This window comes from Rhincodon typus, chromosome 8 (assembly GCF_021869965.1).
Source record: "Rhincodon typus isolate 14 chromosome 8, sRhiTyp1.1, whole genome shotgun sequence".
Lineage (NCBI taxonomy): Eukaryota > Metazoa > Chordata > Chondrichthyes > Orectolobiformes > Rhincodontidae > Rhincodon > Rhincodon typus.
In genome coordinates this window covers 66,778,205-66,804,376 of record NC_063339.1, presented here as the reverse complement: position 1 = coordinate 66,804,376, position 26,172 = coordinate 66,778,205, and the positions used below count along the sequence as shown (strand labels likewise).

General features: G+C 41.1%; 1 protein-coding gene across 1 annotated transcript in view; it reads right to left on the bottom strand.

Moving 5' to 3' along the window:
- The window catches only part of LOC109930456 (cysteine-rich motor neuron 1 protein-like), a 295,898-nt gene extending 270,471 nt beyond the window's left edge, over positions 1-25,427 (bottom strand). The window contains exons 1-2 of the mRNA XM_048600447.1: positions 25,410-25,427; positions 24,330-24,451 (exon numbers count right to left, since the gene is read on the bottom strand). Coding sequence (XP_048456404.1) covers positions 24,330-24,451; positions 25,410-25,427 — 140 coding nt within the window. The remainder of the gene's footprint in view (positions 1-24,329; positions 24,452-25,409) is intronic.
- Between the last annotated feature and the right edge of the window lie 745 nt (positions 25,428-26,172).

The window sequence follows — 26,172 nt, the reverse complement described above, 5'->3', positions numbered from 1 at the left end:
TGCTAGAATAATAATCATAGGCCATTTCAGCAGAGACAGGCTTTTTCCCATTCTTTCTTGTGATGCACCATTTATTGCCCATCCCCAATTTTCATTGAAAGACTTTATTCCAGATGTATTAATTACTTTTCAAATCCCCCAGCTGCCATGGTCGAATTGAAGTTTTAGCTCTGGATTACCAACGTAGCAACATTATCAAGGTGCTTTTGACCCTACTTACAGCACCAGCAGGTTTTAATTTGAAGTAACCATATGTTCAATGGTAGACGTTAATTGAAGCCAGTCATCATGTGTCAGTTCTTCAGTTTCAGGGAGCTGTAATCAACAACAAGAGCACAAAGTCATTAGTTAGTCCTCCAAAAGAAAATTCTCTGGGTGGATATCCAGGGCATTCAAGAGTGTTTGAGAACTAAAGTTTTGGGCTTGAGAGGTCTGATGCAGCAAGGCTGATTCGTCACCTTCCAGCTTTAATAAGTATGCTCCCAGACCACTCATTGAGGGAGTGTGAAAGTTTTCAAGACTCAAAATGGGGTCAACACCAAGCTCTTGTTGCCTGTTTGTTTCATAGGATTACTTTGGACATACAGAAAGGAAACTGGCCACTTGGTTGAAATGCTTCATGACTCTCTTTATATTCCACTTGAAACCTCTCCCAACTTTTCTCATCCAACTCTCTCAGCGTACTCTGTATTCTTTTTTGTCTTTTGCTTATCCAGCATCCCCTGAAGTGCATTTATACAATGTGCTTCAAGACTTCTCTGAGATAGAGTGTTACATACCTCGCCAATCTTCAGAAAAAGGTAGGTTGTTATTCCTGAATTCTCTGTTAGAATCCTTGTGAACTATTTTGCATTGATGGTCTTTCTCACAAATACAGATATTTGACCAGTGTCACTTCAGTCAAAGCCTTTCATAATTTTTAATATTTCTATTAGGTCACTGCCCAGCCTTCCTTTTTTAGTAGAAAAGAGACATAATGTATCCATCCTCCCCTAAAAAAAATCCTGTCTATTTCTTGTCTCTATATTTCTCTTATGATGTGGTGACCAGCATTGTACTCTGTACTCCAGATATGGTTAAATGACATTTCAACAGAAATTGAGCATAATTTCTTAACTTTTCAAATCTATTCCTCTAGAAAGAAACCCAAGTACTTGGTTTACATTTCTTTAAAAAAAAAATGACCTGGTCAACTTGTGTTGCTACATTGCAACTTTTAATGATTTGTGTATTTCAAATTCCTTTGTTCTTTGATCCCACTTAAATTCTTACTTTCTCTGCCACACGCAACATCCTTATTTTTATGGACAAGCTGTAAAAGTTGCTTCATGTTGACATTAATCTGTTGTACACCCATGCTATATGTCAGTTAATATTTTTTGCAGTTCGTTGCAGTCCCCCCTCAGAACTGACTAATCTCCCAATTCGGTGTTATCTTTGAGTTTAGGAATTGTGATTTTGATTCATATGAATATATGAAATAGGAGCAGAAGTGGTCTCGAGCCTGGCTCACTATTCAATAATGGCTGATCTATTTGTGTTTCAAGTTCCACATCCCCATCTACCCCTGATAATCCTCTCTACCTCTGTCTATCAACACTGTATCCATCACTGTCTTAAAAAGTATTCCATGACCCCATCTACACTGCCTTCTGAGCCAAAGAGTTCCAAAGTAATACAATCATCTAAGAGAAACAAATTCTCCTCAACTTCGAATTAAACGGTGACACTAATTTTAAAACAGTGCCCCTCAGTTCTGGACTCCCCTGCAAAAGGAAATGTCCTTTCTATGTCCACCTTATCAAGATTATTAAGGAACTCATGTATTTCAATCAAGTCACCCTTCAATCTTCTAAGTGGAGATAAGTTCAGCCTGTCCAAACTACTCTTAATACATCACATTCATTCAGATAATAATCTAATGAACCTCCTCTGAATCAATTCCAGTGCATTTACAAACTTCCTTAATCAAGATGACAATAAAAGCACACTATTAAGATATGGTTTCACTGATGTCCTTTACAAATGAAAGCTAACGTCCATACTTCTATGTAAAGAAACCCAAAAGAACTACAAATGCTGGAAATCAAAAACAAAACAGAAATGGTAAGAAAAACTGAGATAACACGGTGTGGATCTGGATGAACACAGCAGGCCAAGCAGCATCAGAGGAGCAGGAATGCTGACACTTCGGGCCTAGACCCTTCTTGAGAAATGGGGGAGGGGAAGGGGATTCTGAAATAAATAGAGAGAGAGAGGGAGGTGGACGGAAGATGGATAAAGGTGCAGATAGGTGGAGAGGAGACGGACAGGTCAAAGAGGTGGGGATGGAGCCAGTAAAGGTGAGTGTAGGTGGGGAGTTAGGGTGGGGGTTGGTCAGTCCAGGGAAGACGGACAGGTCAAGGAGGCGGGGATGAGGCTGGTAAGTAGGAGGTGGGGGTGGGGCTTGAGGTGGGAGGAGTGGATAGGTGGGAGGAAGAACAGACAGGTAGGGAGGCAGGGACGAGCTGGGCTGGTTTAGGGATGCGGTTGGGGAAGGGGAGATTTTGAAGCTTGTGAAGTCCACATTGATACCATTGGACTGCAGTGTTCCCAAGCGGAATATGAGTTGCAGTTCCTGCAACCTTCGGGTGGCATCGTTGTGGCACTGGAGGAGGCCCATGATGGACATGTTGTCAAAGGAGTGGGAGGGGGAGTTAAAGTGGTTCGCGACTGAGAGGTGCAGTCATTTGTCGCGAACCGAGCATAGGTGTTCCGCAAAGCGGTCCCCAAGCCTCCGCTTGGTTTCCCCGATGTAGAGGAGGCCACAATGGGTACAGCGGATGCAGTATACCACATTAGCAGATGTGCAGGTGAACATCTGCTTGATGTGGAAAGTCTTCTTGGGGCCTGGGATGGGGGAGAGGGGGGAGGTGTAGGGGCAGGTGTAGCACTTCCTGCAGTTGTAGGGAAAAGTGCCGGGTGTGGTGGGGCTGCAGGGGAGTGTGGCGCGGACAAGGGAGTCATGGAGAAAGTGGTCCCTCCGGAAGGCAGATAAGGGTGGGGAGGGAAAAATGTCTTTGGTAGTGGGGTCAGATTGCAGATGGCGGAAGTGCCGGAGGATGATGCATTGGATCCGGAGGTTGGTGGGATGGTAGGTGAGGATGAGGGGGATTCTGTTTTGGTTGTTATTGCGGGGAGGGGCTGTGAGGGATGAGTTGCGGGAAATGCATTTGGGAACCCTGCAGCCCAATGGTATCAATGTGGACTTCACAAGCTTCAAAATCTCCCCTCCCCCGACCGCATCCCAAAACCAGCCCAGCTCGTCCACGCCTCCCTAACCTGTCCGTCCTTTCTCCCACCTATCCCCTCCTCCCACCTCAATCCCCACCCCCACCTCCTACCTACCAGCCTCATCCCCGCCTCCTTGACCTGTCCGTTTTCCCTGGACTGACCAACCCGCACCCTAACTCCCCTCTAACACGCACCTTTACTGGCTCCATCCCCGCCTCCTTGACCTATCCGTCTCTTCTCCACCTATCTTCTCCTTTATCCATCTTCCATCCGCCTCCCCATCTCTCTCTATTTGTTTCAGAATCCCCTTCCCCTCCCCCATTTCTGAAGAAGGGCCCAGACCCGAAACATCAGCTTTCCTGCTCCTCTGATGCTGCTTGGCCTGCTGTGTTCGTCCAGCTCTACACTTCATTATCTCAGATTCTCCAGCATCGGCAGTTCCTACTATCTCTGGTAAGAAAAACTGTTCTGAATCAGAATCAGTTCCAAAGAATGTTCATAGGACCTGAAATGTTAGCTCTGATTTTTCTCCACAGACCTGCTGAGTTTTTCCAGCAATTTCTTATTTTGTCCATATTTCTATGTTCAATTGAACTAGTAACAAAGGACATCATTCTGTTAGCCTTCTTGATTACTTGCTGTGCCTGCAGACTAACTTTTTGTGATTTGTGCACCAGAACACCAAATCCCATTGTACCTCATATTTTCAGTTGTTCTTAATTCGAGTAATATTCTGATTTTTTTTATTTTTCCTGCCAAAGTGAACAACTTCACATTTTTCCATATTATACTTTTTCCGCCAGATTTTTATCCACTCATTCAACCTATCTATATTCATCTGCAGCTTTTTTTTATTATGTCTTCTTCATAACATTCTTTCCTGTCTATCTTGGTGTAGTAGCAAATGCAAACACCGTGCCTTTGGTCTCCTCATCCAAGTCATAAATTACAAACTCTAAACATAAATTGTGAACAAGAGGTCCTAGAATAGTACCTGGATTCAGTTGAACACCATATTAAAATACTTTCCATTGCTTTTGTCCATCTTTGCTTGCCAATACCATTGTTTACTTTATCTTCCAAAATGCCATTTGTATCCCTTAAAAATTGTTTCTCACAAATATATTATCTTGGCCTTCATCTTACTTTTACCCTACCCAATTATTATTTTAAAATATATAATATTATCATTACTATTGCTAAGACATGCCTCTATTTTTACTCCTAATATCTACACAGGCTCATTCCCTGTTATTAGATGACTCTCTTCCTCTGTTAAGCCTCTTATGATTGGTTGGATAGAGTCTTATTTAGATGACTTCAATGACTTAATCATGTAGCAAGTGCAACAATGTTGCTGATTGGCTGCAAGTACCAAAGTTCAGGAAGTATACACTATTGTGTGTTCCTCTTCATTGGGCCATTTGTGAACCAACACGACCCGACTACTGTACCAGGAGGCATTGCATGTCGGCACCAGATCTTGCTTGGGAATATAGTGTGCCAACACCTTAAGATGGTGATAGCTGCTTCTTCACTCCCCTAAAGGCAACATCTTGGCTATGACGCCATTTCCAAAGCTGAGCCTTTTTCAGTAGCAGATGTAAGGGTGCCAAGATGGAGGTCAGGTTTGTATGAATTTTCCATGATAATTCACCACCCCAAGGAAAGACCTAAGCTCCGGTACAGAAATGGGAGCTGGGGCACTTTTGATCACCCTCACTTTATCTTCCAATAGCTACAACCTAGTTTTGTTGACTCTGTAACCCAAGTAGGTCGCTTGGGTTGCCTGGAACACACATTTTTCCCTTCTCAGGGAGAAACGTTTAGGCACTATGTCCAAGTTCTCTTTATTAGTCTTCTTGGTTATTAACACATCATCCAGATAAATGGCAACCTGGGGTAGACCTTGTAAAATGTTCTGAAAAATTGCACAGGCTGACGATACCCCAAATGGCAGTCTCATATATTGGTACAAACCCTTATGGGTATTAATTATAGCAAACTTCTGGGAATCCTCATCTAACTGCAATTGCAAGTGCACATGGCTCATCTCCTGTTTTATGAAGGACAGTACCCAGCACCCCCCACCCCCACCAAAACCCCCTCCCACCTTGGCCGGCTTTGTGTATAAGTTCTCTATGCAAGGGATTGGGAATTTATCCAGCTATGAAAAGCGGTTTATCGTTTGTTTAAAGTCCCCACATAGACAAACCGATGTGTCAGGCTTCACAATATGTATGACAAGTGCCGCCCATTCCACAAACTGGACTGGTTTGATGATTCCTTCGCTTTCCAGCCTTCTGATTTCTGCCTCTACTTTTACACATAAGGCAAATGGCGGAATAGTGGAATTGCTTAATAGAAGCCGAAACAACTGCTGATGCTGTAAATCAGGAAGGGCAGGAGGAAGGGTCACTGGACCTAAACATTAACTCTGTTTTTTGCTTCACAGATGCTGCCAGACCTGCTGAGCTTTTCCAGCAACTTTGTTTTTGTTCGTGGAATTGCTTCCTGGTCAACCTGCAAGGTGGCTTTGGTTCCGTTGATAGTCCCTAGACCTTCTTGAAAAGCTTTTGGGTATTTAATTAGGACTTTACTCAGGCCGCCATTTTCTAATCAAAAAATGTGGAGCCAATCCAGATGAATCTTTCTCAACCAACTTCGCCTCATCAAGTTCAGGCCCGAGCCTTTTACTACAATCAGTGGTAACTAAACCAACTGCTTCTCGTATGAGACCAGAGCCGAAGTTGTACCATTAATCTATAAAGGTTCCCCAGTATAGGTATTCAGTCTAGCTGAGGTATTACGCAAACTTAAGGGCTGGAGTCCAGAGTGAACTTGTTAAAGACTGGTACTGTGATCACTAATATAGCTGTGCTGGTATCAACCTCCGTTAGAGCTGGATGACCATTTAGGCAGATGTTTATTTTGATTGGTTCTGATTTGGATATTGCAAAGCAAATAACTTTTCCAAGCCAGATGTACATGGGCTTTCCAGAGTGTGCACGTTCCTGGATACCAGCTTATGAGTTCTCTTACTCAATCAGGCCAAATGGGACTCTTTTGCCATCTCATGCCCATATACTGGCAGCAAGTACAATGCCTTGCCAGCCTGGATCCGAAGAAACCTTTAACCGTTTGGCAGAGGTTTGGCTTTGTTTTGCGGTTTTGCTGTGGGCTGACCTAGAGGATATGCCCTGCGTGAGGTTATGCAATTGCCTTCACTCAAGTGGTGTTTCCCAAGCTCAGTTGCCCTGGCGAGGGTGCCCACTTCCATCGGAATACCCTGCAATTCCTATGCTCCACTTGCCGCATTTTCCAATCATAAAGCCAATTGCAATGCCTGTTTGAAGTCCAGCTGGGGTTCAGCTATTCAGCACTTTTGCATGGTTACATCTTTAAACCCACATACCAAACAGTCTCTCAGAATCTCATTCAGGATTAAACCAAAGTCATGTGCCTCTGCCAGTCATCTTAACCCTGTCAAAAATCCCAACACGTATTCCCCTGGTTCTCGAACTGCCAAGTAAAACTGATAGAACTTCAGAATTAGAGGAGGCTTGGGGTTGTAACATTCCTTCACTAAATTTGTCAACTCTTAAAAGGTTTTAGTATCTGGTGCCTCAGAGAAAGATAGGTTTCTAATAAACAAAAAAGCTGCAGGTCCACAAACTGTCAGGAGAATTAGTCCTTGCTTTTTATCTGCCCCAATGTCATTTGCTAGAAAAAAAAACACATTCTTTCCACCTGCTGGGCCCAGACTTCGATGTCAGGATTGAACGGGTCAACCTTCCCAAATAATGGTATGGTGCCAGAAATCCTTACCCCAACTCAAAGATGACAGTTATGAGTGAATTTCTTCAGGAACGTTTTTTTTTGCTCTCGTCGCCACTGATATAACTGCACAGAGGCTGGTTTCCCGTCACCAAGTCGCCCTTTACTTACATGTGCATAGCAATTGAAACTGGTCTGGCTTCCTCAGAGCCAGCTCTCAAAGTGAACAGAACCCCAGACACTCCTGATTATATCTGCCAGCCAAGGCTCCCTGACTGGGCCAGGATTATAGCACCAATCAGGGAACTCCTATTCCATGAAGGCCACCTGGCTGACCTTGTTACAATCACTACAGATACATTCATCGTTGAAAGAGGACATTTGATGCATGCTGGCTCTGGAGTTATCCAACTGATCTGATCCCCTCCATCTCCACTCTATTCTGACAACCCTGTGAGTTTTCCTTTTTAACTATATATTCAATTCCCTCTTCAAAGTTATTATGATAAAATTTGCCTTCCACCACCCATTCAAGCAATTGTAGCAACTTGCCATATTCTCTTTAATCCGTCACTGAGTTTTGGCATCATCGCCAAGGCCAACATCTATGGCCTAGTCTTGTATGACTGTATGACCTTTGATGCCTTTTCAGAGGACAATTAAAAGTTAACCACATTTCTGTGAAATTACATGCAGAGCAGATGGATTGACAGATTTTCTTTCCAAAATGACATTTACAAACCAAGCTGGATTTTACGACCATCTGGTAGTTCAGTGGCGACTTTCAAAGATAGCAATTATTTATTGCAGATTTATTGAATTAACTGAATTTAAATTTGCCGAGTCCTTATGAAAGGAGGCACATGTTAAATGTTTTCACTTTCCCTTTGCATCTTTTGATATTTAACTTAAATCTGCATTGTCTAATTCTAGAACCTTCTGTCAACAGAAAACACTTTCTCTTTATCAAAGCCCATCATCCTTTTGAACACCTGTGTTAAGTCTCCGATTAGACTCCTCTTCTCTGCAGAGAACAATTTCATCCTGTTTGGGACAATTTGACCCAGATGTTCATTATGAAACAATATTGTTCGCTTTCTGGAAACAGCAGCCATGAATTAGAATTGCAGTCATTTTAAAAAATAATATTGCAGTTTATCTGATTCCAAATGAAATAAAGCTTTATTTTGTCCTCTTCCCCATCAACCAAGCAGATTCCAGCAGTCTGCACCTCTGACCCAGAATGTTTGTCTTATGAAATCAGTACTTAAGCCACAAAGAATAGAAACATTTGTCCTGCCTAGTCACCTTATATTTTTAATCAATAATTCTGTCACACTCATTAAATAATGCAGCAATCTCAACCAAAATGATAAAACTTAGTACCAAGTAAAACAGATTTGATGTTGTTTGAATTGAGGGGAAGTGTCGGGAGTGAATGGATCTGTTTTTAAAGTCACCAAGAATGCTATCTGATTACCAGTTGCTCTTCCTGTGTGGCTCCAAAAGAAACTCCTTAGGATTTTGAGTGGCATGAGTCCTCATTATCTCCAGCCAGATATGTGCAAACCTGCATAAATATACAGATGCTTGAAGAGTCAATACAGTAATATCGTAAATTAAAGGACAAAATTCTCCCTCAATTGTCCGGTGCCAAAAACCATTTAGAAAAGTGCGGTAAATGTCAAAATAAACAGTACTTTAACATCAGGCTGCACTCATAATAAATACAAGTATCAGCCTAAAAGCAACATGGAAACAACAGTTATTCTGCTGTTTAAGTACCATTGATTAGCCAGAGTGATCAGACTTCAACATACACACTCTGCTCTCCTGAATCCAACTTTTGAATAAACTTAATGAAATCTACATATCAGCAAGACAGCCAGTTGCTTGTTAATGTCAGAATGAATAAAATGGTTAATAAGTTTACCAGCAAGAATTGAAAACCATGTGAAATTGTGTGTCATTTTGCACCAGTTATATTCATCTGTACTCACGCACAGCAACATAGAGTGTCCTGCAGTTTTCCAAAATTCAAATTTGGTTGGAAAGTGGGAGGACTTTAAAAATGAAATGAGAGTCCAGAGACAGTATGTTCTTGTTAGTTTGAAGGGAAAAGCAGGTAGCTGCAGGGGATGCTGGATGACTAGAGAATTTGAGGCGGTGGTCAAGATAAAGGTGGCATTATGAGGCATTATTGACAGGTGGGATCAAGTGAATCCTTGGAGGAGTGAGGGCAGTAGGACTATACTCAAGAGGGAATTCAGGAGAGCAAAAAGGGGACATGAGATATGTTTGGTAAATAGGGTTAAGGAGAATCCAAAGAGATTCTACAAATACGTTAAGGGCAAAAGAGTAACTAGGGAGAGGATAGGGTGCCTTAAAGATCAACAAGGCTGTCTATGTGTGGAAGAGCTGGAGATAGGTGAGATACTAAATGAGTATTTCAAGTCAGTATTTACTGTGGAAAGGATATTGAAGCTAGGGAACTTGGGGAAATAAACTGTGTTTACTTGAAGTGTCCATATTACAGAAGAGGAGGTGCTGAGGTCTTAAAATGCATAAAGGCAGATAAATTCCCAGGACCTGATCAGGTGAATCCCAGAACTTTGTGGGAAGCTAGGGAAGAGATTGCTGGGTCACTTGCTGAGATATTTCTATCATCTTCAGCCATGGGTGAGGTGCCAGAAGACTGCGGGATGGCTAATGTGGTACCATTATTTAAGAAAGGTGGTAAGGAAAAGCCAGGGAGCTATAGACTGGTGAGCCTATACATATACATATACATCAGTGGTGGGTAAGTTGTTGGAAGGGATTCTGAGGGACAGGATTTACATATATTTTCAAAGACTTGGGCTGATTAGGAGCAGCCAGCATGGATTTGTGTTTAGAAAATTATGTCTCACGAACTTGATTTTTTTGAAGAGGTGACAAAGATGATTGCTGAAGGTGGAGCGACTGACTTGTCTTTATGGACTTCAACAAGGCGTTGAACAATGTTCCACATGATAGACTGGTTAGCAAGGTTAGATCACATGGAATCCAGGGGGAGCTAGCCAATTGGATACAACATTGGCTTGAAGGTAGGAGACAGAGGGTGGTGGTAGAGGGTTGTCTTTCGGACTGGAGGCCTGTGACCAGTGGTGCTCCACAGTGAATGGTGCTGGGTCCCTTGCTTTTCAACATTTATGTAAACGATTTGGATATGAATATAGGAACTACGGTAAGCAAGTTTGCAGATGACACCAACATTGGTGGTGCAGAGGACAGTGAAGGAGGTTATCTCAGAGTATACAATGGGACCTTGATCAGATGGGCCAATGGGCTGAGGAGTGGCAGATGGAGTTTAAATTAGATAAAGGTGAGGTAATGCATTTTGGCAACACGAACCAGGCAGGACTTAGACAGTTAATAGTAGGGTCCTGGGGAGTGTTGCTGAACAAAGAGACCCAGAGGTGTAGGTGCATAGTTCCTTGAAAGTGGAGTCGCAGGCAGACAGGGTGGCAAAAAGGTATTTGGCATGCTTGCCGTCGTTGGTCAGTTCATTGAGTATAGGAGTTGGGACGTCATGCTGCGGCTCTATGGGACATCGGTGAGGCCACTTTTAGAATGCTGTATTCAATTCTGCTCTCCCTGATACAGGAAAGAATGTTGTTAAATTTGAATGCATTCAGAAAAGGATGTTGCTGGGATTGGAGGGTTTGAGCTATAGGGAGAGGCTGAATAGGTTGGAGCTATTTTCCCTGGAGCATTGGAGGCTGAGGGGTGACCTTATAGAGATTTATATAATCATGAGGGGCATGGATAGGGTGAATAGGCAAGATCTTTTTTCCAGGATGGGGGAGTCCAAAACTAGAGGGCATAGGATTAAGGTGAGATGGCAAAGATTTAAAAGGGACTTAAGGGGAAACATTTTTCACACAGAGGGTGTGCATACATTGCAATAAAGTCTGCTATGTCCATGTAGAAGCATTTTATGACCCTCCATGCCCCATTATGTGGAGGACAATGCTAATGTAATCTTATAGCAGGAAGACCAGAATTGAACACAGTATTCCAAAAGTGGCCTCATCAATGTCTTGTAAAGCTGCAACATGACCTCCCAACTCCTATACCCAATGCACTGTCCAATGAAGGCAAGTGTGCCAAATGCATTCTTCATCACCCTGTTTGCCTGCGAGTCCGCTTTCAAGGAACTATGTACCTGCACCCCTGGGTCTCTTTGTTCAGCAACACTTCCCAGGGCCCTGCCATTAACTGTATAAGTTCTGCTCTGATCTGCCTTCGCAAAACGACATAAATTTAAACAAAAACTAAATTAAACTCCATGTGCCACTCCTTGGCCCATCGGCCCATCTGATCAACGCCCCATTGTATACTCTGAGATAACCTTCCTTACTGTCCATGACACCACCAGTTTTGGTGAGTTGCTGCAATGCATTTTATAGGTGACACACACTGCTGCCAATGTGCATCAGTGATGGAGGATATGAATATTGAAGATGGTGGATGTGGTGGTAATCAAGGAAATTGCTATATTCTGAACAGATTTTGAACGCCCATTTCTTTTCTTTGAAAGTAATTGGAGCTACATACATCCAGGCAATTTTTAAAAAAATCTTCATTCACATTAAATAGACTAGTGATAACTTCACTGGGCCATTACCAATGGATAGTATTCTATCACACATTTGACTTCAAATTGGTTCCATTGGAAATTTATCTTGCATTTTGTTTTCCTACAATGTAGAAACTGCAAGTGATAGAAGATGGATTCTATAACCATAAAATAAGGTTTATTTCTGTCCATTTATGTGTTTCTTTATTTATTCATGGGATGTGGGTGTCACTGACTGAACCAGCATTTATTGCCCACCCTTACGTGGGTAATATGCTGCCTCCTTGAACTGCTGCAGTACCTTTGGTGTAAGTACACCGTCGGTGCCATTTCATTGCTATTTCTCAGTGCCACAGCCCCATTTCTGACCTTATGACGGAGGAAGGGAAACGGATGAGGCAGCTGGAAATGGTTGACCCCTGGGCATTACCCTGAGGAACTCCTGTGGAGATGTTCTGAAGCTGAGATGACTGACTTCCAACACCACGATCATCTTCAATTTTGTCAGGTATGGTTCTAACCAGTGGATAGTGCCTTCGCCCCACCCAAAATATATTGATTCTAAACTTGCTTGGGCTCCTTAATGCCCCACTCGGTCAAATACAACCTGGATGTCATGGGCAGTCACTCTCACCTCACCTCCAGAATGCCTAAAAGGGTTTGAGTCTTTTGAAATAAAATTAAACAAAAGAATAGGTGAAAACGTGTATGGAAGAAAACAACAGTGTTATTTTCCCATTTGTACACTGCATCATCTCTGACTGTGAATAAACCAATAAGAAACAATGAGTAAAAGATAGTTGGAAGCTAAAGATTTCCTTAATAGCAAATCCCAGTTACATAGGCGAAATTCAACTTTAAACTTCATTTCACAAAGGCCAACCATTGCTTTAATGGACTCAGGCGCAGCAAGCGATTCTGTTTTTTATCCAGTGCTGCCGTGACATAAACAGATATGTGACAGTTCAGCATGTTCTGCTTATATGACTAATAATATTTTATGGATGGTTAAGCCATCTGGTTGGTTTGAATAATTTTTTTATAATCTGAGCATGTAATGAATTTTATTGTTTATAAGTAGCCAGCCAATATATCATTAATTATGACAGAAAAAAATGTTTTATTTAATTCATATTTAATTTCCCATTCTTCCAGATTTCTTGCATCTTGCCTAAAATGGCCTGGTCCAGACTGTTGAATGGGTCAATGGGTGTTAGCAGTTCTTGCTTTTATCATCTGAACTTGTGTACATCCCAAATGTAAATCTCCTATGCTCTCCTGCATAGAGTCCAAGATCACCATACACATTGGTCAGATAATTTAATGCTTTCTGGAACATGAACTGACTTGGGACAGCCCTCTTTATAAACTGTGACCCATACCGAATGTAATCTCACTCTGAGCCAAGTTGAGTATGATTACTAGGAAGATGCACAAATAAATATACAGGGACATTCTGCAGTGGGTGCTAAAATGACAAAATCAGATTGTTTCATAACTAAAACTATAACTTGCAGTTCAAAATATTATTACTAAATATATACAGTTCTTGTATTATCATCTATTGAGAATATATTTAAGAAGTGAATATATCTTTGAATTAAGCAAACCATTTACTAAGCAGAATTTGGCTGTTCTTAATTCATATGCTGCTGTTGCTTTTTTGTCCTAATCCAATCAGTTCTGTTTGGGTCTGGGGCTCATGAGGGCTTAAGAAAGACGTACATTAAAGTTTTTACTTTCATCGATGCTTTGTAGCTGTCTTAAAGTTATCTGCTTGCCAAATATTGAAATGTTTAAAAGCAATTTTTGCACCTTTTGTTTCAATTATTAAATTGCACATTCAAAAAATTAAATGTTAAATGATATTAAATTAGTGATGTTCCCGTTTCTTCATTAGCTCTTCGGCTGATTTATGCAATGCAATGAAGAAGGAATGGAGGACTACTGTGGTGATTAAACCCTGGACAGCATTGATGCACAAGCCTTGAGTGGAGCAATAGAAATTTGTTGATAAAGTGTATTGTACCTACCTGATTCCATGGATATTGGAGTCTTTGAACGTGGTTTGAATGTTTTCCAAACTCTCATACCAAGTTATTTCCATTCTCCAAACTATGAGCTCAAGACCTGAAGAACTAAAAATGGAAATGATCCGTAGCAACATCGACATCAAAAGCTGAAGAGCTCCTGCTCCAAGGCACGCATAGCAACTAGCGACCAATCACATTTAGTTAGTAGGCAAGGAAGAACATTTGATTCATCATGGCTGCAGTCTGGACTATACATAACCTGAGGACAGAAATAACATTATGCATTACTGCTTACTAAAATTAGAATATGCAGAAGGAGGAAATAAACCAAAAAGAGTCCAATCAAAAATGTTAACACCAGCTGTCCCCTGGCTTTCTAGCAGGGAAGAGAGATCATTATTGGTAAGCTTACCAATCTGCAAATTTTGTCACCTATTACAAACTTTAATTCTCCCTTACGTGCTCGTTGGTACAGAGGTGCTGGTCACTCCAGTAAGGGGGTCACATCAGGGCTTGCCCATCCTGCCAATTATCTAGCTGCACAATAACCTTACATCTCTTAATCTGAATTTCATTTTCTGTCTCCTTCAGCATCCCTCAAACATGCCTATCCAAACTTTTCTAACACTTGATGAAATGAAGCTGGGTATGAATTGTTGAATTATTTTATTTCACAGGCAGCAAATAAACATGCATAGTGACAGTCATTGCTAATTCCAAAACCTACACTTGCCCCTTAAGCTTGAAAATGGAGATTGTAGGAGGAGGTAGTGGTGAGAAGGCAAATAACATTACATAAACTGACCTACTTGCTTTTGGCTAACTTCCAATTGAATGGTCTGGTCTCCTGTATTTTTAGTTCTCAGTCTAAGCCAGGAACCATTGTGTAAAATGTCTAGAAGGCTTTTTTTAGAGGATGGACATTTAATTCTTTGGAAGAGTGGTGTGGTGACCTCGTTGCCTTCCTAACACTGTCCTGATTAAGCCCATTGTCGTGCGGTTCAACAAAATAGCCACATCTGAAAGTCTAAATGTAGTAGTTATTAGCCCAGTCAAGGCTTATTCCAAATCACAGTCCAATTTAGTTTATTTCATAGCATAGAAATGGTTTATACTTCACCACAAATCCTAGATTCCATCCTCATACAGGACTGCCCTGAATAAAGAAAGAACTTGCATTTTGATGTTACTATTTACTAACTCAGGACATCCGAAAGTGGTTGACTGCCGATGAAGTATTTTTGAAGTAAAGTTGCTCCTGTAATATAGTCTCAACTAATTTGTGCACATAAGGTCCTCTAAATAGCAGTGAGATAAATGACTAGGTAATCAACTTCAGTCATGTTGCTTGAGAGATGGAATGCAAGGCCACGAGAGAACTCTGCCATTTTCCTTTTGAGTTCTATAGGACCTTTTATATCAGGGGTGAGTGCTGCTCTCAGCTGAAAGAAAGTGCTACCTTTGATGCTGCTGTGCTGCCTCAGTACCACACTTTCTAGATTGCGAACAGGATCATGTTCTTCTGAGACTTAGTGTGGCATTGGGTTAGAAAGAGGGAGGCACTTCCATTCGAGAACAGATTGGGCTGTCTTGTTTGATTTTCTTCTCAGCCTATGTGCATGTGTGAACCGAACTCCAAATCTTTCGGCCAGGAAATTCTGAAGTGTGCTTCCTTGGCTCCAGCATCCAGGCACTATATTTAAAATGCACTCAAACAGAATTTCACTTACTGCAAGTCAGGGGCATCACTCAATGTCTGCTGGTCACCGCCCCCACTCACCCACACCTACAGACGTCTGACACCAGATAGAAGGTGGCTCTACACTTCAACGCCTCTCCTTGGACATTCTCCTCAAAGCTATCTGGGAGAGAAGGGAAGTATTATCTCCACAGAATGACTAAAGGAGGTCACCCTAACTGATAGAGACAGCCTGGACTATTGTAACATTATCATCATAACAATTCCTCACACTGTTAGTGGTAAACAACAACAACATCACGCAAGACTGTTTATTAAAGGCCGTTCTCATTCGCTGGGTGGACCACACAGTCTTCATCTCTTATACTGGAACAATTTCAGCGAAGAAATGCCTCATAAGAGCCATGCTATTGAAGACACATGTAGTCAACCAGAACTTTCAGGAAGTAGCATAGTCTGCTAGGTACATGTCTCATCTATAATTAGTTGGGTTTGTGAACATATATTCTTCTTACTTTCGTCTAACAGGGTTGAATCTGTGAACATAATCATAGTGGACTGGGACATTCATGAGCACTCATGATGTGCTATTGAGTACAAAAAAAGGTTCCTAAGCTGCCTTAATGTTTCTGAGAGATTAATATCAAAGCCTTAACCCAAAACTTGGAATCTGAATGTTGGCCTCCCACGCATTTGGTTCATCTTTAAACTGGATTTATCATGTTTTGTGGGTGAAGAGGGAGGTTCTAAATACTTTATGCTGGCCCAAAGAATTTTGCTTGATTGCTCTGGTTTGGGGCTTGAACTCATGGCATGTGACTCAGAGTTAAGGGGGACTGAACAAAGATTTACACGCACATCTCTTGAACCACACTGGGTTAAAATATTGCTATCTGTAGAAGGTAACTGTATTAAAAGTTGACAATCTAAACATAGGAAGATTTCTAAACCATGGCTACCTACAAAACATGTTAAACTTTTTTCCTAAAGGAATGAAAAGTAGCAATGTATCTCAAATGTTTGTATTGTGCACGGAATGATTTTTGTGATAAGAGTGTTTTGAAAGTATGCATTTTCAGAAGGAAATGTGCGTTAAATTCAATTGGAGTGTCACAGTGCCTCCAGCAGTAGCTGTTCACAGTGAAGGAGGGAACCAAGCAGGGGACCAGTTTATCCTTGCAGACCCTCCCTGAGCAAGGGGTGTCTTTGTCAGGCTGGGTTGAAGTGTCAAACCAGGTGCAGAGAAGGGGAAAAAGGACTGCTCAACCAAAATGTGGGCTTAGACCAATGCACGTCCTCTGTTTTCATAGCTTTAGGCTTAAATTCTCTTACTGTTGTAAAGACCTGATGCCAATTTGATAAAGAATTCCTGTTTCATAATCTTCAGGTCATCCCTCTCTCTTTTTTCTCTTAACTTCTCAAGAAGCAATGTCCAGCAATAAAGCTAATTGTGGAAATATCCATCTACTGTGAACTTAAAGATATCTGCAAAATTCCCTGCTGCTGAGGATACAAGACATCAATTAAACAACCATGGTCTCGGGTTAAAATCTAACACCTCAAAAAGGCTCCAAGGACTTTTAAACTGTGTATTCTCTTGTCTTCCTTTCTTTTAAAAAAAATGCTTTCCTTTCTTTTAAACTTTATACTTCTGTTTGATTTTGTGCTTTATTTATTTTGGGAGTTAGTAAGTAATGAGGTTTCTTTCCTTTTCACTTAGGAAAACCTTCTAATTGGCTCCTCATTTTGGAACAAGTGAATAAACGTTTTAATTGAAATGATATATGGGTGCATGCTAAAGAGAATTAAAAATCTTTGCTGTGATTGACTGAGGAGATTAAAAATAGGCAAGCCAATTCACACTTCCTCACTTGGTTGTAAGAAAATACAACATCAACTCTATTAATTTACATTTATCCTCTATCTTTTATTAAAAAGATCAGACATAATTCCATGAAAGAAGCCATATTGGTTGGCACTTATGAACCCATACTATTTGAAGTGACAAGCAATTTTCTCTCATTATGGTCACCAGAAGTTTTCTCATCACTAACTGACTGGCTGCTATTTGAATGCAATATCTCTCTCCCTTTTTATGAACGGGAGAATAACATTTTGTGAGAGAATTGGCAGATGAGGGTAATTATAATTGACTGATCGTTTGTGTTTGAGGACTGCTCTGAGGTTAGAAACTTCTGCATAAATACATTGCTGAGTGCTTTTGAAACATGAAAGAAAAAGCCAAATTGTGCTGGAGAAGGCCAACAATAAGGTAACATTCCGCAGGGTTAAAATCAAATCAAAACCAAGTGTGAGTAAACAGATCGCAGCAGTGGTAACTGGTGAGATTACTGAAGGGACAATATACATGCATCAGCTTTACATTTTAATTTCTTGGGAATCTGGGGTCATGGCCCACTTCAGAAATTTCTGACACCTCATTTTATGCATTTTCATACTCTGTTGGATCCTATTGCCGTTCAAACCAATATAGATTCTCTAAGAATTGTGAGAGATAAATTAGGGTATCAGGCTAAAAGTAGTATAATTGACTTTGACACAACTTTACACAGTTACATTAAAATCAATGGCCCATTTGTAAAAAAGTAATTGAGGAATAATAAATGAATGGATTAACTAATTGTTAATGCTGCCAACAGTAATCTCAACCTCTTTAAATGCCTTCATTCTTTTAACAACATTTACTTTATTTGACCAAGAATTTGACTGTACGTTTAGTACAAATCTGGAACTGTGCCCTGAAAGGCTCAACAATCTTTTATTAGGTAATTGGGGTTTGAAGGTGGATAATTAGTATTGAGCTACAGATCAGCTATAACCTAATTGAACAGTGGAAGATACTTAAAGGGCTCATCCTTATTTTGTGTTCATGTGCTCTGAAAAATTCTCATACGCTGGAAATATTACAAAAGAGATGTATAAAAATGAGCTGAATGTGTTCTCTGTCAGTATGAATCTAATATTATCTTGTCTTTATTATTATCACCATTGATAGTTCTCCATGATTTTAAGCATTCTAATATAGGTTGTGAGGACTTTCTCTTTGTTACAAATGGTAATAAAACAAAAGCAGTCACACGCACACACACGCACACACACACACGCAGACACAAATGAACAAGACAACACTGCATGACAAGATTGCAATAATATTCACAATATGGGAAAGATGGGCATCCCAGTTCGAATTGTTAACATCTGATAGAGTTGATCAATTCTATTCTGTTTTTCATTTAAAATTTGCAAATTTTACCAATGCACTGAAGGTTGTTAATGCATTCGCACCAATATCCTCTAGCCAGTCATGAGCAATTGTAGTGCTTACACATCTATTGAAATAGATATAGCACATAGTTTTGACAGGAAGGAGGTATTAGCTCCATTCTTAATAAAACCCCCTTGATTAGTCATAATAATTTATAAAAATTTCTCTTTCAGCATTAGCTATCAGTCTTCAATGGAACTTAGTGAATCAAATCAAAAATGAAGGCAAGCCAAGTACAAAGTTTACTTCAGTAATAGAGGATAGAGTTTTGTTACCTGTTACACCTGACAAAAATGAAGAAAAACATGATGCCCAACACTACACACAACATATGCACAAATCTTAAAAAGAGGGAACGAGGAGGGTGTCTATACAGTCTGGAAGGTACCAGCTATTGCAATATTAAACATAGAACATAGAACAGTACAGCACAGTACAGGCCCTTCAGCCCACGATGTTGTGCCGACCTATTATCCTACTAAGATCAAACTACCCAGCGTACTCTACATTTTACTATCATCCATGTGCCTATCCAAGAGTCGCTTAAAGGTCTCTAAAGTATCTGACTCCACTCCCACTGCCGGCAGTGCATTCCACACGCCCACCACTCTCTGTGTGAAGAAACTACCTCTGACATCTCCCCTATACCTTCCTCCAATCACCTTAAAATTATGCCCCCTCGTAATAGTCATTTCCGCCCTGGGAAAAAGTCTCTGGCTGTCCACCGTATCTATGCCTGTCATCATCTTGTACACCTCTATCAAGTCACTTTTCATCCTTCTTCGCTCCAAGGAGAAAAGCCCTAGCTCCCTCAACCTTTCCACAGAAGACCTGCCCTCCAGTCCAGGCAGCATCCTGGTAAATCTCCTCTGCACCCTCTCTAAAGCTTCCACATCCTTCCTATAATGAGGTGACCAGAACTGAATACAATATGCCAAGTGTGATCTAACCAAGGGTTTATAGAACTGCAGCATAACTTCACGGCTCTTAAACTCAATTCCCCTGCCAATGAAAGCCAACACACCATACACCTTCTTTACAACCCTATCAACTTGGGTAGCAACTATGACGGATCTATGGACATGGACCCCAAGATCCCTCTGTTCCTCCACACTGCCGAGGATCCTGCCATTAACCCTGTATTCTGCATTCAAATTCAACCTTCCAAAATGAATCACTTCACACTTTTCTGGGTTGAATTCCATCTGCCACTTCTTTGCCCAGCTCTGCATCCTGTCAATGTCCTGTTACAACCTACAACAGCACTCCACACTATCCACAACTCCACCAACCTTAGTGTCATCAGGAAACTTACTAACCCACCCTTCCACTTCCTCATCCAAGTCATTTATAAAGACCACAAAGAGCAGAGGTCCCAGAACAGATCCCTGTGGAGCAGAAGGTCCCGGAACAGATCCCTGTGGATGTTGTTTAGATTTTCGAAATTGTGACAATTCTGAGTTCTGAAGATGTGTCATATTGAATTCAACATTAACTCTTTCTCTCTTTGTTGAGGCTGCCTGACCTGCTCAGTTTCTCCAGCAATTGCTGTTTGTATTTTAGATTTACATCATCCATGCATTTTGCTTTCATTTGAAATTTCGCTTTTCTTTTAAACCTCACCTTGATCCGGGGCAACAATTTTTTCAATAATTTTTTTTACCACTTATCTACCACAATTCAATTCAGCTTAGTGAACCACATCAAAAAAAGTAAGGAGAGACAATTCCAAGGTTTTCTTATGTGAAAGACAATGGGTTTTTATTATCTATTAAGCCTGAGCAAAATAAGAAAAAAAAGAGCTAACGCATACACAAAGACAGGTAATAATCTTAAACAGATGGGAGGAAGAGGGTATTTACACTGGCTGAAAGATACTGGCAATTGTAGTTTAAAGTGTTATTAGAGTGCTTAAGTTGTGCGAGTGAAGCCTGAGTTGTAATTGTTTAGCTAATGTCCTTCAGGAACTGCAAAGCTGGCAGACAACTTTGATTACACGTTGAACAGTATTTCTTTTCCCCAAGTTGCTTTATTTTGATATCAGGTATTGACTTTCAAAGTTGAGATATGGGCAGGGAAAATATCTTCTTGTTCTTGCCCCATCTCTTTTCTTGTCTCTCCTTCTCTGCTCAGAAACAGTTGTTGATGAAGTTCCATTTGTATATTCCTTTCCAAGTTGGATACATCAGAGAAAAAAATCTTGCGTCTCAAAGTGTCACTTCCAGGAAGGTGCAAGTCAACTAGGAGACACAGATCTGAGTTAGAAGTTGCAACTTCTTTTATAACCATGCTCATTTCAGCTCAAACTGATCTTTGTTTGCTTTCCTCAACTTGTTCAGGTGGTAACAGCAGTATTTGTCCTTTTTAAAATCATTTTATTTCATAAGAGGTCTCAGGTATTAAAAGTAAATAATGAAGTTGGGTATTAATACACTATTTTTACCATTACCATAACAATATGCATATGCACAGAATCAAAGTTCCTTTGAAAGCCGATTCTAAACTATGACCTCTTTTATCCAGAAGATCAAAGGCAGCAGACATATGGGAACAGCACAATCTTCCAGCCACTCACTACACTGACTTGGAAATATATTATCAGTCCTTCTTTGTCATTTGGTCAAATGCTGGAATGCCCTTCCACTCATACTCTAGGTACACCTACATCCCAGGAATACAAGCTTGGGAGGGCGCAGAAAAGATTTACAAGGATGTTGCCAGGGCTGGGCACTTTGAGATATAGAGAGACGCTGAATAGGCTGGGGCTATTATCTCTTGAGTGTCACGGGCTGAGGGTTAGGTAGGTTTATATAATCATGAGGGGCATGGATTGGGCTGACAGCCAAGGTCTTTTTCCTAGGGTAGTGGATTCCAAAACCAAAGAGAATAGGTTTAAGGTGAGAGGTGAAAGATTTAAAAGAAACGTAAGGGGCAACTTTTTCATGCAGAGGGTCGTGCATCTATGGAAAGAGCCACCAGAGGAAGTGGTGTGGGCTGTTACAATGGCAACATTTAAAAGGCATCTGGATGGGTATATGAATAGGAAGGGTTTAGAGGGATATGGGCCAAATGCTGACAAATGGGACTAGATTAATTTAGGATATCTCGTTGGCATGGACGAGTTGAACTGAGGGTCTGGTTCCGTGCTGTACAACTCTATGACTAAGCGGTTCTCCAGCTTTTCTTGAGAACAATTAGGAATTGTCCTAATAAATGCCAGTAACAACCATGTCCTGTGAAGTTATATAAAAATAATTACATAATTGCATGTTCTTTTTAAACATGTACCGAAGAAGATAAAACACACACATACTTATATGCGTTTTAGTGTTAACTTCATTTGTGACAAACCAAATCAAAATACACGCAACTGAGAAGGTCAGTGTAAAGTTTTTCTTCTTCAGATGTGTGCAGAAACCAACAACATTGAACAAAATGAATTGAGCAAGCTACAATTCCATTCTCCATTCAAATGGCTCATATTTGACGAGCTCTAAGCTCAATGGGGACAGGGAGAAGCTGATTTATCTTGTTAAATCTGACATTTATGTCCAAAAGCTGGCTATCAGTCTCCAAAGCTGATGGAGGCTGTGTTTGATCATGCCAGAACCATTGTGTAGAATGCAGATGTCTCTATCTTGGATGGCAGTGTTTCCTGAGCTCCAAAACATTTGAAAAACCCCAAAATGGTTGGGTAATTGCTCATCTTATAACAGCAGTCAATGAATTATTAAAATGACTAAATTGCAAAAGAATAAATGACTTCAAATAGCAAAGGAAAGAAAGTCACCCGATCGCACAGCTAAGATATCTCGAAGTGCTTGACACTTTTGCATGCAATAGAGTAACTTGCATGGAGATACTTTTTCATTACTTTAAACTCTTTCAAAATAATTTGTAGTTAGAGAATTTGATGTTTGATTTTCACTTGAAAGAAATAACTGCACAAGTGAATCATAAACTGAAAGGACGTCACAATGCATAAAAAAGTTTGCTTCGATGATTCATTTAATGAAGTTGGAATCATGCTCCCATTTAAGGCAAATCCTTTGATTTGCTGGAAGTAATGCACTTCTCAAAGATCCAAGGTGGATTTGTGAAAACCTAAGTAAATAAATTGTCTATCCTAAATCCAGCACAGGGTATGTTCAAATTTCAGAAAAGCAAAGGGAATTGCAAGAAAAATTAAAATCTTTGCTCATTCTTTAATTAATAATTAGGAACAGAGGCATATCTTGAAAATGTTGAATATCTCCCAAAAAAGGGCTACCATGCTCTGTGATATTTTAAAATTGTAACCAGACTTTAAAAAAAGGAATTAAGATGACTTAGTTTAGAAGAATATGTTTGCTTGTTGTAGCACATTTGGAATTATTTTTCAAAGGAAACACCTGATATACTGAACAAAAGGCAGTTCCACCATCTGCCCCTTGACTCAACAGCATTACAATCTTTGAGTTCCCTACTACCAACGTTCTGGGGGTTGACATTGATCAGTAGCTGAACTGTAACACCTATTTGAATACTATGGCTACAAGGCTAAGAATTCTGCAGCGAGTAACTCACTTTGTAACTCTCCAAAGCCTTTTCACAACTAAGGGAGTGTGTTGGAATCCTCCCCACTCGGTTGGATGAATGCAACTCCCACAGCACGAGAGCAGCTTCGCACCAGGGCAAAGCAACAGGCTTGATTGGCACCACAAACACGCCCTTAAATAGTCACTCCCTCTGGCACCAATGCACAGTGGCAGCAATGTGTATGAGTTAAAAAATGCACTGCACTCAGTCTCCTTCAATGGAACCTTGCGAATCTACAACCTCTTCCACTAAGAAAGAAAACCTTCCAAGCCACACACCAACTGGACTTGGAAATGTATTGCAATTCCTTCAGAACGTACAAAATCCTGAGGCTCTATTCCTAACAGCAATGTGTATGTACACTTAAGAGGAAGACATGACATAGTGGTAATGTCAATGGTAATGGGTTCAAATCTCACTATAGAATTTAAATTCAATGAATAATTCTGGAATATAAACCTAGTGCTAGTAATGGAGGCCATGGAACTACCATCAATTTTTGTAGAAACCTTTGTGGTCCCCTTTAGGGAAGGAAATCTGCTACCCTCACCTAGTCCACCTTAAAGTGACAGTGGATCCACAGTAACGTGTTTGACTCTTAAATGCCCTCTGAACTGAGGCTGATTAGGAATGAGGAATGAATCCTGGCCTTGTCTGCAACTCCCACATCCTTTGAAAAAAAATAAAGATTTTTATTTAAATGGATGGCAGTAGTTCAAGAAGTCAACTCATTGGTGTAACTGCTGGGAATACAGCGACAATCTGAGTCAAGAGCTGTCTGAAATAGCTGTTTGTAATGGAAGCTGGAAATAGGAGATTAATCTCACAAACAATGCACAGCAAAGACAGGAACCTGACCATGTTACAGAAAAGCTAGCAGACCATTAGCAGAGCATCTGCTCTTATAGTTCTGCTGGGTTTAAGCAACAAAGCCTGGTAGCTATATGCATCTGGATTGAATAACCACCTGCTAGAGTTCCCAGAGCAATCCCCAAGGGACTTATGCAGGCTTCAGTAAATTTTATTTACTTATTAGGTATGTTCACCTAATATAGGACTCACTCTGATAACAACTCTTCCTGGTGTTGTAGCTCAATGTTATGCAAATCTTCTTTGAAAACCTTCAATTTCTTGTCTTTGGAAACTTTGGCTGCTCCAAGTTGCTGAGGTAAATTCAAATTGATCTTTGAAGGGAAATTAGAGTTATTAAAACAAGCTAAATTAGAACACTAACTGAACAACCTTCTAAGTATCTAAAGCAATCTGCATAATTAGAATTCTGCATAAATTTTTTTTCGCCATTTTGAATCTTCAATAATAATTAATTTCAAACCCATTTACTCAGTGCCTATGGACGGGAACGGGAGAAGGGGGTATTTTAACAAGGCCAGATTTAGTACAGGTTAAAAGGCCAGCGAATTGTTGGGAAGACATCTCTAACTCACTGATTTCTGTATTTAACTCAGCTAAGAGCAGGACAAAAATGACAAGATCAGACCAGCCAATGCCCCAGGCACTACCATCACCATCCTGGTGCATGTCCTGTCCCATCAGCAAAACAGACACAGCAGAAGGGGCAGCACAGTGACATACAGTCAGGATGCGAGTTGCCCTGAGACTCCCTAATATTGACTCTGGACCCCTTGAAGTCTAATGGCATCTGGTCAAACATGGGCAAGGAAAGCCCCTGCTAATGGCCACCTACCATCCCACCTTGGCTGATGCATCAGTACTCCTCCACATAAGATCTAGGAGCAGAAGCAGGCCATTCGGCCCACGAAGTTTGCTCCGCCATTCAATCATGGTCGATAGGTTTCCCAACCCTGTTCTCCTGCCTTTTGCCTGTAACCCTTGATCCTTTACAAACAATGAATCTACCTATCTCTGTCTTAAAGACACTCAATGACTCAGTCTCCGCAGCCATCTGTGGCAATCAGTTGCACAGATTCACCACCCTGGGGCTGAAGAAATTCCTCCTCATCTCAGTTCGATAGGGTGGCCCCTTCACTCTGAGGCTGTACCCTCTAGTCTTCGCCAACATGGCGGCGGTTGGGCGGGAAGTGTTTGGGCTCCTGGGACCGTCCGCTCTTGCTGGCTTGGCTGGCAGCACCCTTCTTTCTTTTTTTTGATTTCTTCACTTACCTTTCGTATCAAATTCATTTCTTTCTCCTTTGGTTCGGTGAAGTGGGGAGGTTGTGGGGAGCTGCCTTGTGGACGTAGAGGCTGCGGCCTGAGCTTCGGCGTCAGTGAAGGTCGTGTGGTGACTCCACACTTGGACGGTCCCCTCGGTCCTCGGGAGTTGAAACGGTCTCCTGGCTGTGGCCGCGGACTTGATAGTTGCCTTCATTGGTGGGTCCTCTCCATTCTCCTGGCGGCAATGAGGTGGCTACGCCGGTGGCATTGCATTGGATCCTGTCGAGGTCCTTGAGGCGGTGACGAGGGGCTGACTCAGCAGCGGTGGAGGCATTGTGGGTCTGGTCCTTCCTCCCTGTGACTTCGGTGGCATCATTCCATATAGCCATTTCAGGAGCCGTGGAGGGAACAAAGAAACGCACTCTGTCTTATCTTTGTCTCAATTGTTTCGTTCTATAATTTCTGAATTTAAAATAGTGCCAGATTATGGCGACGTACAATTTTCATTGTATTTTCATAAATACAAGTGACGATAAATTACTGTACTTTATAGTCCTGCTGGTGGAAACATTTTCTCCGTGTCCACGCTATCGAGGTCTTTCAGTCTTCTGTAAGTTTCAATGAGATCCATGGGTGAAGTTTATGGATGAGGTATCTATTAAGTGGGTTCCTGTAATTGGATTGTGTCGCACTTCCATCACTGCTGTTGGAGCTGCACTAATCCAGGGAAGAGGAGAGTATTCCATCATACTGCAGACTTGCACCCGGTAAA